Source organism: Crotalus tigris, unplaced genomic scaffold (genome assembly GCF_016545835.1).
Source record: "Crotalus tigris isolate CLP2741 ecotype Arizona unplaced genomic scaffold, ASM1654583v1 scf7180000023617.9722795, whole genome shotgun sequence".
NCBI classification, from domain to species: domain Eukaryota; kingdom Metazoa; phylum Chordata; class Lepidosauria; order Squamata; family Viperidae; genus Crotalus; species Crotalus tigris.
The window spans coordinates 5681927-5696675 of NW_024100081.1; the positions used below are offsets into that span (position 1 = coordinate 5681927).

Genomic DNA, 14749 nt, shown 5'->3' on the forward strand with positions numbered 1-14749 from the left:
ATCTATAAACAATAATTAAGCTAACAGCATTCTTTCATTTATGCTTCCCAATAGCTGGAATTCAAATCATGCAGACCCAGATGGCTGCTTTTGGTTAAAGAGGAAAAAAATCTGGATAAAAAGATGTATGTCCCAAAGGTGCTTTTTCCAAAAGGCAACTGGATCTTGTTTCACTTTGAAACATTTCACTGCTCATGCAAGAAGCTTCTTCAGTTCTGAAGTGAAGAACTGAAGAAGCTTCTTGTATGAGAAGTGAAACTTCTTCAAGGTAAAACAAAGTCCAGTTGCCTTTTGGAAAAAACACCATTGGGACAACCATGACCTGGATGACTAAGAATCTCTATAGACAAAAAGACATATGATGATACATGCAGCGATGACAAGTGCCTGATGATTGAATAGTAGCATAAATATTTAAAATTACATCCTGGAACACTCAACATGCTTGAAGGATTAGATGGTTTCCTCCTATTCTTGCAAATGATTTCGGATTAGTTTACTATTTGTTTTGTATCTGATGTTTCTTAGAGAACATATCCATGGGGGATGATGATGATAGTTATGATTATGATAGTCATAAAGTATATGACTTTCCTGATTAAAATTACTCTGAAATAATTATTTTACAATGGAAAGAATTAATTATAAAAGGGAATTAAAAGAAATACTGTTTGCAGATTCTCATTTGGACTTGTTAGGCTAGATATATTCTATGTTTCTTTTAGCGTTATTTTTGTACTACTTCCCAAGGCAATTTTTAAGCACAATTATAAATGAATAAAAATAATTTCAAGGTGTACTTTGTTTCCTCTCAAACAATGGAACTTAAGCTTAAGTTGCAGAATCTGTCATAGAGACATCTGTGGGAGTAAAGTGCAGCAATGAGATCTCACCCATCATTCTTAGAAATGTATGTTGTTTGCATACATGAACAATTCTATTTTATTATACAATGTTTCTTGAAATGTGGGCCCTACTGGGACTTCCAGAAGAGCTATGTTAAACTGAAGATGGATCTGCGAAAGTGGAGCCAACGACCACACGCGAAGACCAAGGAACTAATGAGTAGAATGGTTCCTTGGAACCTCTCTAGATAAAGACAGGCAGGAGATCAACCACTTGTGCTTCAGACTTTGCTCCCTACAAGTAGACTTCAGTACAGCAGTTTTTCATGGGCTTGAGTGTCAGAAGACAACAATATTAGCTTTCTTGTATGTAACCACATCAGAGACTTTTAAAGGACACTTTAAAGTTTGCACTCATTTTCTCCAGCAGGATGGCTGTAGAGTCCACTGGATGGGTTCCATGACAGCCTTCCCGCCTGACAGACTAGGTCAAAACTTTGGTCACACCCTTCCTTTGGGCGTGACTCCAGTTTTGACTTAGTCTCGAGCCCGTTAACAGCTAAAAATTCTAGCTCCTTAGTCAAAAATTTGAGTCAAATCCTCCTCTCTCTGACCTCGTTAGCTGAGATATTCAGGAAGACGTTCTCTTCTTAGATTGAAGGTCCGAGCCTTCCATCAGATTCTTGAGCCATGAGGGATTTCCATCAGTGTGGTGAGCGTATCACATAGCGAGCCGATTCCTAAGTTGATTGTGAAACTCGGAGCCGTTGCAGGTCAGCAGCGGAGCTCCTTTCCCCTCAGCTGTGAAGCGCAAGCTTCTGCGGCTCCGGAACGGCCGGCAGATCTGCGGATCGCCGGTCACTAGGATACAGCGTTTTCTCTTTTTGCATAACAGAGGCCGTTTTTCCTTGTCAGCTGAGGCGCAAGAACGCAGATCGCCAAACAAGAGGTTAAGCTGACTGCGCGATTAAGGGAAATTCCCTTTTCAGATCGCGCCCCCCCCCGAGCTTCCCCACTGATTACCTCAGCCTACAATTTCATCGTTAAGGCTGCAATCGCCATTTTGAGCCTCATGCCTTTCTAGAAACTGACGGTTGACAGGGGGCGTGGTCTCCCTCCTCAGCGCCATTTTGGGTGTACTGACCGCCTTTCTCCCATTAGGTGGATTAACTGCCGGAGGTTTCAGGCCTTCCTTTACTCCTTTCTGTGAAAAGTTTTGTTTTACATTAAATAATAATAATAATAATAATAAAAATAATAGAATAGAGAGAGAAGAAAGATATATATATATATATATATATTATCAGACACCCTCGGGTCTGTTTTTACAGCCTGGTTGCTGGGGGGCAACACATTTCTTCATATAATCATCCTTTATTAAACCTGATTATTGGCTGGAGTAGTGTGAGGAAATTTCCTTTTATTCCATCTGTCATCTAAGGTGATCCTTGTCACCGGCCCAATAGGACTTTTCCTCTCAGAACAGTACCTGTCTGTCCGGCCATTGTTTGTTTTCAGAGTCAGGCTTGCAGCCTACAACCTCTGTATTTGATCTGCGTGTCTCTGTCTTCCCCCCCACTCCAGGTATTGCCTACTCGGGGTACCTGGCCACAATGGCAGACAGTGTCTCGCATTCAGCTATACAGGGTCCACAACTGCCCCCCCCACAACAACAACAAAAGCGCAGATCACAGAATCTGATGTGGGGGGGAAGAAGAAGGCCAAAACAAAGCACATTACCCAGAAGGGACCCTCCAAAACAGCTGAGCGAGAGGCCTCGAGGAGACATTTGGCGCTAGAAAGACAATTCTCCAGGGCCCAGAGAATTAGATCCAATGAGGCCAACATGGTTTCCCCTGCTCCATTGGAGGCCCCTATACCAGAATCTACTTCCCAGGAAGTCCTTAGAACTTGGTCTCCTCTGGGGGAAACCGAACAGATGGATTCCTCTCACTCCTCATCACCAGCAACCTCACCAGACCATATTCCCACTGTAGCTGCGTCTAACGACAGAGCTCAGGAGGACATATGGTCTGCCCAATTTCAAACATTCATGCAGGATGCCTTTTCCCAGTTTATGGCCTCTAAAGGACAAGTAGCCTTTCAACCATCCCTTAAGGGACGAAACAAGGCTCCGGCTACAAACATATCTGAGACCTCCTCTCAAATAGGAGAGGGGGAATCAATAGACCTAGACATGACTGACATGCCCCTTTCGGAGGATGAGGGGACCACTCCTGAGCAGACAACGAACTCTGGCCTCTTTGACCCAGCTCTGCTTAAATCACTTCTAATTAAGGCAGTTTCTACAGTCAACCTGACCTCAGTTCAGGAGGAAAATCCTTCCACAAGTAAGGAGGCGAACCCCCTTTTTGCCAAAAAAGTAGCACAGGACAAGTACATCCCTTGTCCCGAGGTTTTCCGCACCTCTGTAGAGGAGCAAAGGTTTTCCCTAGCAACGCCACCTACACCTAACAGTGTGGAGAGGAAACTATTCAATGTGTCTCCTTCCTTTTCCGACATGCTAGATGTCCCCACAGTAGATAGTCCTTTGATTTCATTATTCTCCACTTCTGCGATTCCAGGAGACATGGCGGAGGCCTTGAAACCAGAGGACAAGAAATTTGAGCACTCCCTCCGTCGCTCCCACATGGCTGCAGCCTGGGCGGCAACTTCCTCGTCATTCTTCGCCAGGGCCTGTATTATGTGGCTCGCGAGCTGCAAACCACTGTACCTCCTGATCAGGTCAGAACTCACCAAACTTTGGCCAAGATACTGGCTGCCTCACAATTCATGGCTGACGCCTCACTTCACGCAACCAAGTATGCAGCAAGGTCAATTGCTGCCACAGTAGCCTCGCACAGGCTACTGTGGCTCAGAAATTGGAAGACAGACCTAAAGGTCAAGTGGCGTCTGTCAACCTCCAAATACAGTGGGTCACTCTTGTTTGGATCCATTTTGGATCCGCACGTAAGTGAGAGCAGGGACAAGAGAAAGATTCTAGTCCACCCATCAAAGAAGCTGGATAGGAGAGGCACTCAAGAATTCCAGAGACAAGGTTTCTGCCCAGGAAACTCCTGGGACTGGAGACAGCCCTTTCGATCAGGGCAATCCTGGGACTGGTCTAGAGGCTCACGATCCTTCTATTCAAGACAGATTGTTCCCAGGATCGCCCAAACATGGGAGCCAGAGGCCAATTCCAATCCAGGCGTCCCTTCAGAGGATCGGGAGGCCGACCCTTTAAACGTTCCAAGTGACGCCAGACAAGACACTCCCATAGGGGGTCGGTTAGGGAACTTCATCGAGGTCTGGGAGCAGACCACTACCGACGCCTGGGTATTGGAAACAATCAGGCATGGCCTGACCTTAGAGTTTTACTCTCCCCCACCAAACCGCTTCATCAGGTGCCCCATTTCCAGAAAGACATCCAAAGCAAGGTTGGTAACCTCGGCCATTGCACACCTTTTGTCAATTCAGGCCATAGAAAGGGTACCAATGGAAGAGGAAAGGAAAGGATTCTACTCCATCCTCTTTGTGATCCCAAAGACATCAGGAGGGTGGAGGGCGATACTGGACCTAAAGGGTCTGAATTATTATGAAACCTACAGGAGGTTCAAAATGCAGTCCCTAAAGTCCATCTTAGCCAGTATCAGGAAGGGAGACCTCCTATCCTCAATAGATCTCACGAAGGTGTACTTACATATTCCCATCCATCCCAAATAAAGCAAATTCCTCAAATTTACCTACGCACACCGGCATTACCAGTACAGGGCTCTACCCTTCGGACTCTCCTCAGCTCCAAGGGTATTTACCAAGATTCTAGCAGTCATAGCGGCCCATCTCAGGTTGATGCCGGTGCGCGTACAGTTTTATCTGGACGACATTTTGATTCAATCCAGCTCACACGAGCAAGCAAAATTAGATGTTCAGACTACAATCCGCACCCTGCAGAATCACGGATTCTCAGTCAATCTCGAAAGAGCCACCTCACTCCCACAAGAAAGCTTCAGCATCTGGAAGCAGTAATAGATTCATCCCATTGCAGGGTATAGCTTTCCCAGGAGCGTCGAATCAGCATCTCGAAACTGAAACCATCAGGTTCAAAGAGACAAGAAAGTGCCTTTGGCACAGCTCTCAAAGCTCCTGGGGAAAATGATATCTTGCATGGGCATTGTTCCATGGGCAAGACTCCACTCAAGGGAGTTGCAATGGTTCCTCCTCCCTTATCAGAGAAGGAATCTCAGTACCTCCAGCAGGGGGGTCTTGGTACCAAATCACTTACTGAGGTCCCTGAATTGGTGGATATCATCCACGATGCTCAAGGGAAACATATTCAGGGAGCCGACCCGGATCACTCTCATGACAGATGCGAGTCTATTCGGATGGGGAGCCCATCTGGAAACTCAGATAGCTCAGGGCCAGTGGAAACAATCAGACCTCACTCACAGCATCAACTGGCTGGAACTTCGGGCCATACACCTGGCTCTACGTCAATTCTCCCACCTAGTAACGGGAAGACACGTTCTCATTCTAACCGACAACGTGGCAGCAAAGGCCCATGTCAACAAGGAGGGGGGAACACGGTCCGTGGAACTGATGCAGGAAGCATCAGCCCTAGCTCGGTGGGCGGAAGCAAATTTGGGTTCCATCAGAGCAGAACACATTTCAGGGGAGGCAAATCTCCAGGCAGACTCCCTGAGCAGAGCCAAGGTGGACCACTCGGAATGGCGTCTGAATCCGGCTCTGTTCGAGGAGATCTCCTGGAGGTTCGGGCGACCGCACCTGGACCTATATGCCACTCCGAAGAACACACAACTACCCAGGTTCTTCTCCAGATTCCCGACTCCGGGAACAGAGGGAACAGATGCTCTCAGGTGTCGATGGCCGGTGCAACTCCTGTACGCCTTTCCACCACTCCCATTGATACCGGCAACCATACGCAAGTTGATCCGGGAAGGTGCAGAAGCAATCTTGATTGCTCCACACTGGCCATGGCGTCCGTGGTTTGCCGACCTTGTGGATCTCTCAATATCACCCCCGTGGAAGATTCCCCCGGACCGAGTAATACTCAGTCAGGGCAAACTGTTACATCCAGACCCTCAGTGGCTGCAACTAGCCGCTTGGCATTTGAGCGGCAAAATTTAGCCATGCAATCCTATTCCTCCGGGGTGATATTGATCATTCAAGCATCAAAGCGTCCTTCGACAAACAGGATCTACGACGCTACATGGAAAGGGTTCTGCAGGTGGTGTTCTCTACATCACCTAGATCCACTTTCAGTGACTATTCCCAATATCTTAGACTACCTGTTAGAAGGACTTAATAAAGGCCTATCAGTCAACACCATTCGTAGACAGGTAGCGGCCCTCTCAACGGTCCTTTCCTGTGACAACTCAACTTCTCTGTCGCAACATCCAGCGATTAGCGCCTTTCTAAAGGGAGCAGTCAATACCAAACCTCCTGTTATACACAGGTATCCTTCCTGGAACTTGTCTAAAGTTCTTCAAGCTTTGACATCAGCCCCATTTGAGCCTCTCGACTCATGTTCTCTCCACCATCTATCCTTAAAGGTAGCCTTTCTAGTAGCTATCATGTCAGCGAGAAGAATCTCAGAATTAGCAGCATTATCAGTCAGGAAAGATCTCTGTACCTTCTTCAAGGACAAGGTGGTCCTTAGACCAGACCCTGCATTCATTCCGAAGGTAAACAGCATCTTCCACAGATCTCAGGAACTGATTCTTCCTGATTTCTGTCCAAATCCCAAACACAGGCTAGAATGTAGATAGCACAAACTAGACGTGCGTAGAGCGCTGTGTTACTACGTAAAGCGCACTTCGTCTTTCCGTAAGTCGGAATCTCTATTTGTTTCCTTCCAACCTTCAACTATGGGAAAGTTTCATCTTCAACCATAGGTAGGTGGATTAGAGCTTGTATAGCCCAAGCCTATGTCTCTCAGGCACTTCCAGTGCCCCCGCATGTGACTGCTCATTCAACACGCAACGCTGCCACATCGGCAGCGTGGTCCACACAAGCCTCGGTGGAAGAGATTTGTAAGGCCGCAACTTGGTCTTCTCCCTCCATATTCGTTAAGCATTACCGCTTAGACTCCTTTGCCACAGCGGACGCTGCTTTTGGTAGAAGAGTGCTACAGCAGGTTGTCTCTGCTCAGGATCCAGTGGCCTAGACACTCCCTCCCAGGGGGACATGAGGGCTTTGGTATGTCCCATCCAGTGGACTCTACAGCCATCCTGCTGGAGAAGGGGCGTTGTCTTACCTGAACGCCTTTTCTCAGCAGGATGATGTAGAGTCCACACCCTTCCCACGTATTAAGTCTAGGCAGGTATCGAACAAGGAGCTACTATATAGAATTCAACAAACAACTCTCATCTCAGTCAAAACTGGAGTCACACCCAAAGGAAGGGTGTGGCCAAAGTTTTGACCTAGTCTGTCGGGCAGGAAGGCTGTCATGGAACCCTTCCAGTGGACTCTACATCATCCTGCTGAGAAAAGGCGTTCAGGTAAGACAACGTCCCTTCTGATCATTGACATAAATTGTCCATTAACTATTTTATTTATTTATTTATTTATGAGACTTATATACCGCTTTAAGTGCAAGCACTCTCTAAGCGGTGTACACCAGTTAGCAATGTATATATATATTTATATTGCCCCCAACAATCTGGGTCCTCATTTTACCTACCTTGGAAGGATGGAAGCCAGAGTCAACCTTGAGCCGGTGAGATTTGAACCGCTGACCTGCTGAACACAGTCAGCTAAAGTGGCCTGCAGTACTGCACTCTAACTGCTGCGCCACCTCGGCTCTTATCCAGTTGAAGTACTGAAAATTTTACAGTAAGGTTTTGGAATTAATTATAAAGTACAAGCTGCTACTTGTGGGAAATAGGTCTTGTTCTGATTTATATAAGACGGAGATAAGGAATTCAATGATTTCAAAAACTAGACACTAAAGGGGACTAAAGATTTTAGGTAGAACATATTATCAACAATGTTTGTAATTATGTCAGCTTCTATGGATAGACTATGTCCATAAGATTGTTAAAGAAATGTCAGATATAGGACAAATTTTACCTGACAATATAGAAATGGTATTAAAAGTGGATTTACAATTTGATTGGCTAAGAGAATAATTTAGAAAAGGATGTTTCACTGCATTTACAAAACAAATTGAGGTTTTAAAATTTAAAATGGAAATGACAAACCAAGAGAGTGACCTGGATAATTTTTTTCCTATTGGATTTGCAAAAGAGACTTGTTATGAAGAATTCTGTTAGATGAGACCAAGAATAAATAAAGTGAAATCAAATCCTATGACAGTATTTAAATGAACTAAAGATTAAGACTATTAAAAGTAAAAGAAGGGGCTATACAGTTGTTTATTTGATCAAGGTTAAAACAGGATATGTTGTTACTGCTAGCTAACGTTCATGAACTTTCTGTTGATACCAGGAGTGAAAAAAATGATTTTTATGGTTTTCTTTATAGATGAGAGATAGGATAGGGATATGGAGACAAATGTAAATTTGGAGGTCTGAAGAGTTGCTTGTTTATGCTTGTTGGAAAATTGTTCCATACCATTGGTCCACAGACTCAGCTCATTGGAAGGGGTAAGGACTAGGTGGATGTAGTCCTCCACTGCAGATATGATGAGGAGATCCCCAAACAGAACATGAGTTAGGATGAACAATGACTAAATTTCAGGATGGTAGCTTCATAGTTTACAAAGGCTCTGGTGATTGGTTTTTCAGCTATGCAGCTTGGAAACAGTACAATTAAAAAAGAGAAAGGGATAGTACTTCAGCCCATTCTGTCTTATTTAGATCATAAGGCTTGGGAACAATGGAGGATGGATCTATCTATCTATCTATCTATCTATCTATCTATCTATCTATCTATCTATCTATCTATCTATCTATCTATCTATCTATCCCATCCATCTATCTATATCTTTTGTCTTATGTTGGATTGCCAAAATTAAAAATGATTGAACGAATGTGGCTTCATTAATTCCAGCTGGATTGCATGTTAAATTTTTGGGAAAACATGCAAAGTGACATTCAATTCTATCAGAATAGAGCTGGAAGGGATCTTGGAGGTCTTCTAGTCCAACCCCCGCTCAAGCAGGAGACCCTACACCATTTCAGACATTCCTTGTTATTAAAATCCATCCAGGAGGTACAATTGCTTGGATAAAAAAAAACCTGCTGCTTTGCTTGTTCTTCTTTATTAAGAGGAAGAAAAATGAGAGAAAACTTTATAATTATTTTTGCAAGCCAGTGTAGCCAAAACAAGAGTACCTAATGTATTAAATGCTAGGCATTACCCCCCTCTCTCTAGCAATACTCTGAAATCAATGAAATGTCAAATGCTTATAGAATTTGGAATTCCTCTGATTAAATAAGTAGTCCTACAACATTATCTGTTACCTTGGAGTATTTCTAACCATATGCTTCCAGGAAATTTTCTGCCATAATAAATATTCTCCAGTGGGATTTCCTAACTTTAGCTGTCATAGACTGTATAACTGCTATAATAAAAAAGTTGGGCATTTCTGCAAGTCTGCGACAAGATAGTTGTGTGTATGTGTATATATATGTGTGCGCCTGTGTGTGTTTTATATAAAGTCTCTGCTCAGAAATGCACAATTAAGTTTTGCATTCTCAACCTGTCCCTGCTGGCCTAAGACACATTAGTATTCTACTGGCAGCTGCCTATAGGTAGTAATATTATTTTGTCCATAACCAGAGGGAACAATAAGACTAAGCCATTCTCTGACTATAAACCAGCCAAAGTAATTGGGTTTAATTTTAATTTTTGTAATAGCTTTAAATTAATAGAAGCAGCTGCTGCCACAGTGTGTGGGTGTCCTTTTCCAGCAGGCATAGAACTTAAAGAGGAAAAGAGTAAACAATGGTATGTCTAGGACACAGAGGTTAATACAAGAACTGAACAATGTCTTTGTTTAGTCAAAAACTTCACTGGCCATAACTAGTGTGCCATGTCTCTTTTGTTTCTCTGTCTTTCTATCTGCTTTCCTTTTTTAAATTCACAGATAGTCTCAATCTGATTAGGCTTTTATTGTTGGTATTTTAGTACCCTCTCTCCTACATTTGACTTGGAAACAGATTATCCCTGAAAAACAATGGTAAGAATAGATTAACCCTCTAGAGTTCCATTATAGTTATATGAGAATGAAGACTCTTAAAATAAGCGTCTTCTGTGAATAGAGGTTCATATGTCTTAAGGGAGAATAGAATTTCTCTTATAGAAATCATTGGTTAGTAAACTAATAGTATAAAAAACAACAAAGAGCCTTGTGCCACCTTTAAAACCAACAGATGTACAATTGCATAAGCTTTTGTAGGTTTTAGTACATCTCATCAGACATATGACTTGTAAGTCATTGAACTGTCATTGAGCCGGGCTCAGCTCTTGGTGTCTGAATGGAAAAAATGCTTTCCATCCCAATCTAATTTTAGTACAGGCATTGTTGGTAGGGAAGGAAAGGGAGGATGGTGAAAGGAAGATGAGAGATTGCTTTAGAAATGAGGTAATACAAAATTGCAGTTAAACTTCTAAGGATTGTTGAGGTGCACTCTGATTTGAAGTCCACTTAGAAGTATTTGATAGTATATTAAGGTAAGAACAATGCAGTACTAGATGTGGCTTCAGGTCCATGGAAGAAGCAAATTGATTTCCTGCTTTTTCCACTGATTGGTTGATAGTCCCCCTGGACGTTTTGTATTGCACCAGATACTGGTTTCCCTCTGCTAAGATATTGGCAAGCTTCCCTCACACATTTGACACTCTGTTTGATGGTATTCTTAAATTTGGTTAGAAAGACAAGGTATTTCACAGGCCTATTAACATTGAATAGGTAATGCTAATTGCTAGTTGGGTTAGTTATAATCTGGTATCACAGGCAGGAATTACATTCATGTTCTGCCTTTAGACTCCCAGGAGGTATTTGATTAGTCACCACCATCATCATCATCGGTTCCTTTGGAGTGAAGCTTCTTCCAATGAATCTTATCTGTGGTGGTATCTTTGGCAACATCCCATTTGATGTCTACTGTCTGTAATTCACATTTTAATGTCTGATGCCAAGTTTTGCGTGGTCTACCCTGCCTCAACTTTCCCCCTGGCAGCTTCCATCATATAGTACTTTTCAGGTATCATATTCTGGCAACTGAAGAATATGGCCAGCTAGGCACATTTAATGGCCTCCAACGTCCTGTATCCACTCCATGGCAAAGTGTTATCGCCCATGTTTCACTGGCACAGATTGCTATTGGTACAATGATTAGTCACCATAGGGGAGAAAATATTCATCTGGATAAGACTTTTTTCTTATTCAGATCTACTGGTTATTGGCAATAGCAATAGCAATAGCACTTAGACTTACATACCACTTCACAGTGCTTTATAGTCCTCTCTAAGCAGTTTACAGAATCAGCATATTTCCTCCAACAATCTGGGTTCTCATTTTACCAACCTCGGAAGAATGGAAGGCTGAGTCAACCTTGAGCAGGTGAGAATCAAACTGCCGAACTGCTGACAGTCGGCAGTCAGCAGAAGTAGCCTGCAGTACTGCATTCTATCCACTGCGACACCATGGCTCATTTTCCTTGTCCCTTTGTTTTCTTTTAGAGGATGGTGAAAACTCAAAACTCAATATATTTTCAGTATCAAGTGAAACTCTTGTGCTTTTTGTTTATGAATTCTCCAGGAGCATTTGGCTGGTTACTGTGAGAACAGAAAGGTAGACTGGATAGGTCTTAAATATCAGAACTTTTTTTCTATTTTTCCCTCATTTTCTTTCTCTTGGACACATACCACATATAACTACTACCAACCACGTAAATCAAAAATTAATTTCCTCAATCCTTTTGGATCATAGATATCCAAAATAACAATGAGAAAATTAGAGATTGTATAAGTTCAGAATGCTTAGACTGCACTCCAGCAATGTAATAAATGATGAATCTCTCATCCTTTTTGGTTGACGAGCCAGAGCAATAACAACAACAATAATAATAAAGTTGGAATGGACCTTGGAGGTCATCTAGTCCAACTCCCTGCTCAGGCAGGAAACCCTATACCATTTCAGACAAATGGCCGTCCAGTCTCTTCTTAAAAACTTCCAGTGTTGGAACATTCACCGCTTCTGGAGGCAGGTTGTTCCACTGGTTAATTGTTCTAACTGTCAGGAAGTTTCTCCTTAGTTCTAGGTTGCTTCTCTCCTTGCTTAGTTTCCATCCGTTGCTTCTTGTCCTGCCTTCAGGTGCCTTGGAAAATAGCTTGACTCCCTCTTCTTTGTGGCAGCCTCTGAGATATTGGAACATTGCTAAGGGGGAATGGATTTTATTTCATCTCCATTGAGCAGCATTGCATAGCCTCTTTTAATGTATTTTGTCAGGAAGATTTTAGTTTTGCTTTGGATGGTTCTTAACTACGTGTAATTATAAAATATGTCATTTACTGCAATGGGAAACTTCTTGTTTCCATTTCACATTAACAATGAAAGGCCAAAACTGATCTTCTGCAGTTGCTTTTTTTTGGGGGGGGGAACCATTACAGCAAAAGACATTAGTATTGCTGTGTTCTGCAAATCATATTATATTTTCTTCACCATCATTGCCTGATTGTAGTGAATTCCTGATAAAACTATTACAGAGGACCTGTTTATTATATTGCTTAATTGAATAAGCTAGTGCCTACAGGATAATAGTATTCTTTTGCCAGAGGGCTGGAGAATTTGTTGTATTTGATTACTAAGAGTCTTGTGGAGTCTGTCCAGGCAAATAAAAGCTGAAAGCTTATACTTCCAATCAATTTTGACTCATGCACCCGAGATTGCCATATATAATTATCCTGAATTCTGGTACAAATTTAAATATGCTGTCCAATACAAGGTACTCTCATGCAAATTTGATTTGTGAAAAATGTACCTTTGCTCCTCTTTCTGTTGTGACTTTTTTAAAATCATCCAATAATTGATTTCTGTAAGTTTCAACATACTGTTTTAAGAAATAGTGTACTTGTCTTTTTTATAACTATTTAATATACATCTAAATGATTTATTTAGCAAGGTATAAAGCAATATAATTTTGCAAGAATGTTTTTATTTTGCTTTAAATAAGTTGATTTTCTGATATTCCCGCAAGTTTTCATCATGACTATATGATATAGTTTAGAACATATTTGGTCTTGTTCTGTAGTCAATTTTACAGTGTGACCACTGCTTTTTCCATAGCTATTCTCTTACAAGACATTAATTTCAATGAGACAAGACTGGTAAATCAAATCATGGATCTGTGGGGAATGTTCTCTTTGTACCAGACTTGAATGTATTAGATGATTTTATGTCATAAAATCTTTTTGTGATTGGGGAAATAGAAAGGAACTTTTCAAAGCCGTAACCACATATTTAAAAATAGACTTAATAAGTTATTCCAAAATACATAGCCTTTGTCTGATAGTCTCTTTTTAATTATTAATTTTCTTAATAACATACATGAAAATTTTGTCTTATTTTATTTTTCAGGCAGAGACTTCCACCCCGAAATGTGTATTATTACCGCTGTCCTGATCACAGAAAGAATTATGTTATGTCATTTGCTTTTTGTTTTGACCGAGAAAATGACATATATCAATTTGCTTACTGCTACCCTTATACTTACACTCGTCTTCAGCATTATCTGGATAATTTAGAGAAGAGGAACATGGACTATTATTGCAGAGAGCTTCTAGGACATAGTGTGGTAAGTAGTAGTAGCATTTACCCCTCATAATGTTTTCTTATAAATATCTGGATCTCAATGGTGAAACATGAAGCTTAATCATCTCAGCTAATGGAACAATGGACATATTTATTTGCTACTGTCAGAGAAATGAGTATAACATAAAAGTCCAACTATGACATAGATATGTTAAATTTGCAACTGTCTATGTGAAATGATATAGAGAAGATTAGTGAGGGTTTGTTTCCATAACTATGATATGGAAATATGGTATAAGCTGTTCACCAATATTTTGTTCAAGTCCATAAGACTATGATTGTTCTGAAGACAGATATGAATGAAGAACACTTAAATTTAAATTGAATTAAAAAAAGAAGTGCAGTTAATATTCTGCTGTTGTGCAGAAATATTTTTGACTGGGGCTATATCCAGGTGCTCAGGACTCAACAGTGATTTGGGAGCATGGTTGGGAATCAACACATATGAAGACTTTAATTTAATGTAGACAGTAAGGAAAATAATTTTCACTGAGGTACTGTATGTAGAAAGCACTGCATTTTTAAAATCGAGAATGAGATTATATTTGGAAGTGCCCCCCTAATTTGCTGGAATATAAGAAGGGGAAGGAGACACAGTCAATCAGACTTGCAATTTCTGCTGTTGTAGCCAATTTCAATACAAGTAGCATTAGCCTTCCTGTGGAGTTGCTTTCCTGGTCTGATCTACCTAGTGGGTCTGACATCAATCTTGCCAGACTGATTTTGGAATCTTGGCTCTTACAACTACAGGTTACAACAGCAATTGGGACCATAATTTTTGTTGCTAAGTAATTTGATCGTAAAGCACGATGTCACATGACCATATTGCATACTGACAACAATTCTGGCAGCTCCGGTTGTAGTTGTAACAATAGGACTGTGCAGATCTTTAAGTGGGAAGAGGTGGGAGTTGCGGGCAAGTAGGCCATTGGATATGCAGGTACTGTGGGTGGGGACATGGGCAGATACTCCTGAGCATGGGAGAATGTGTAGGTGCTGCGGGAAAGAGGTGTTACTGGCAGGCACATGGAGTTCGGTTGGACAAAAAAAGCAGTGGATACAGAAACAACATCTGACTTCTTGCTGACTCCCTCATTGACTTTGC

At 41.8% G+C, this 14749-nt stretch overlaps 1 protein-coding gene across 1 annotated transcript in view; it reads left to right on the forward strand.

Annotated features, from left to right (window-relative positions):
• AGBL4 (ATP/GTP binding protein like 4) overlaps positions 1-14749 on the forward strand; it is an 891909-nt gene that overhangs the window by 228164 nt on the left and 648996 nt on the right. The window contains exon 5 of the mRNA XM_039319949.1: positions 13411-13627. Within this exon, the coding sequence (XP_039175883.1) occupies positions 13411-13627 (217 nt within the window). The remainder of the gene's footprint in view (positions 1-13410; positions 13628-14749) is intronic.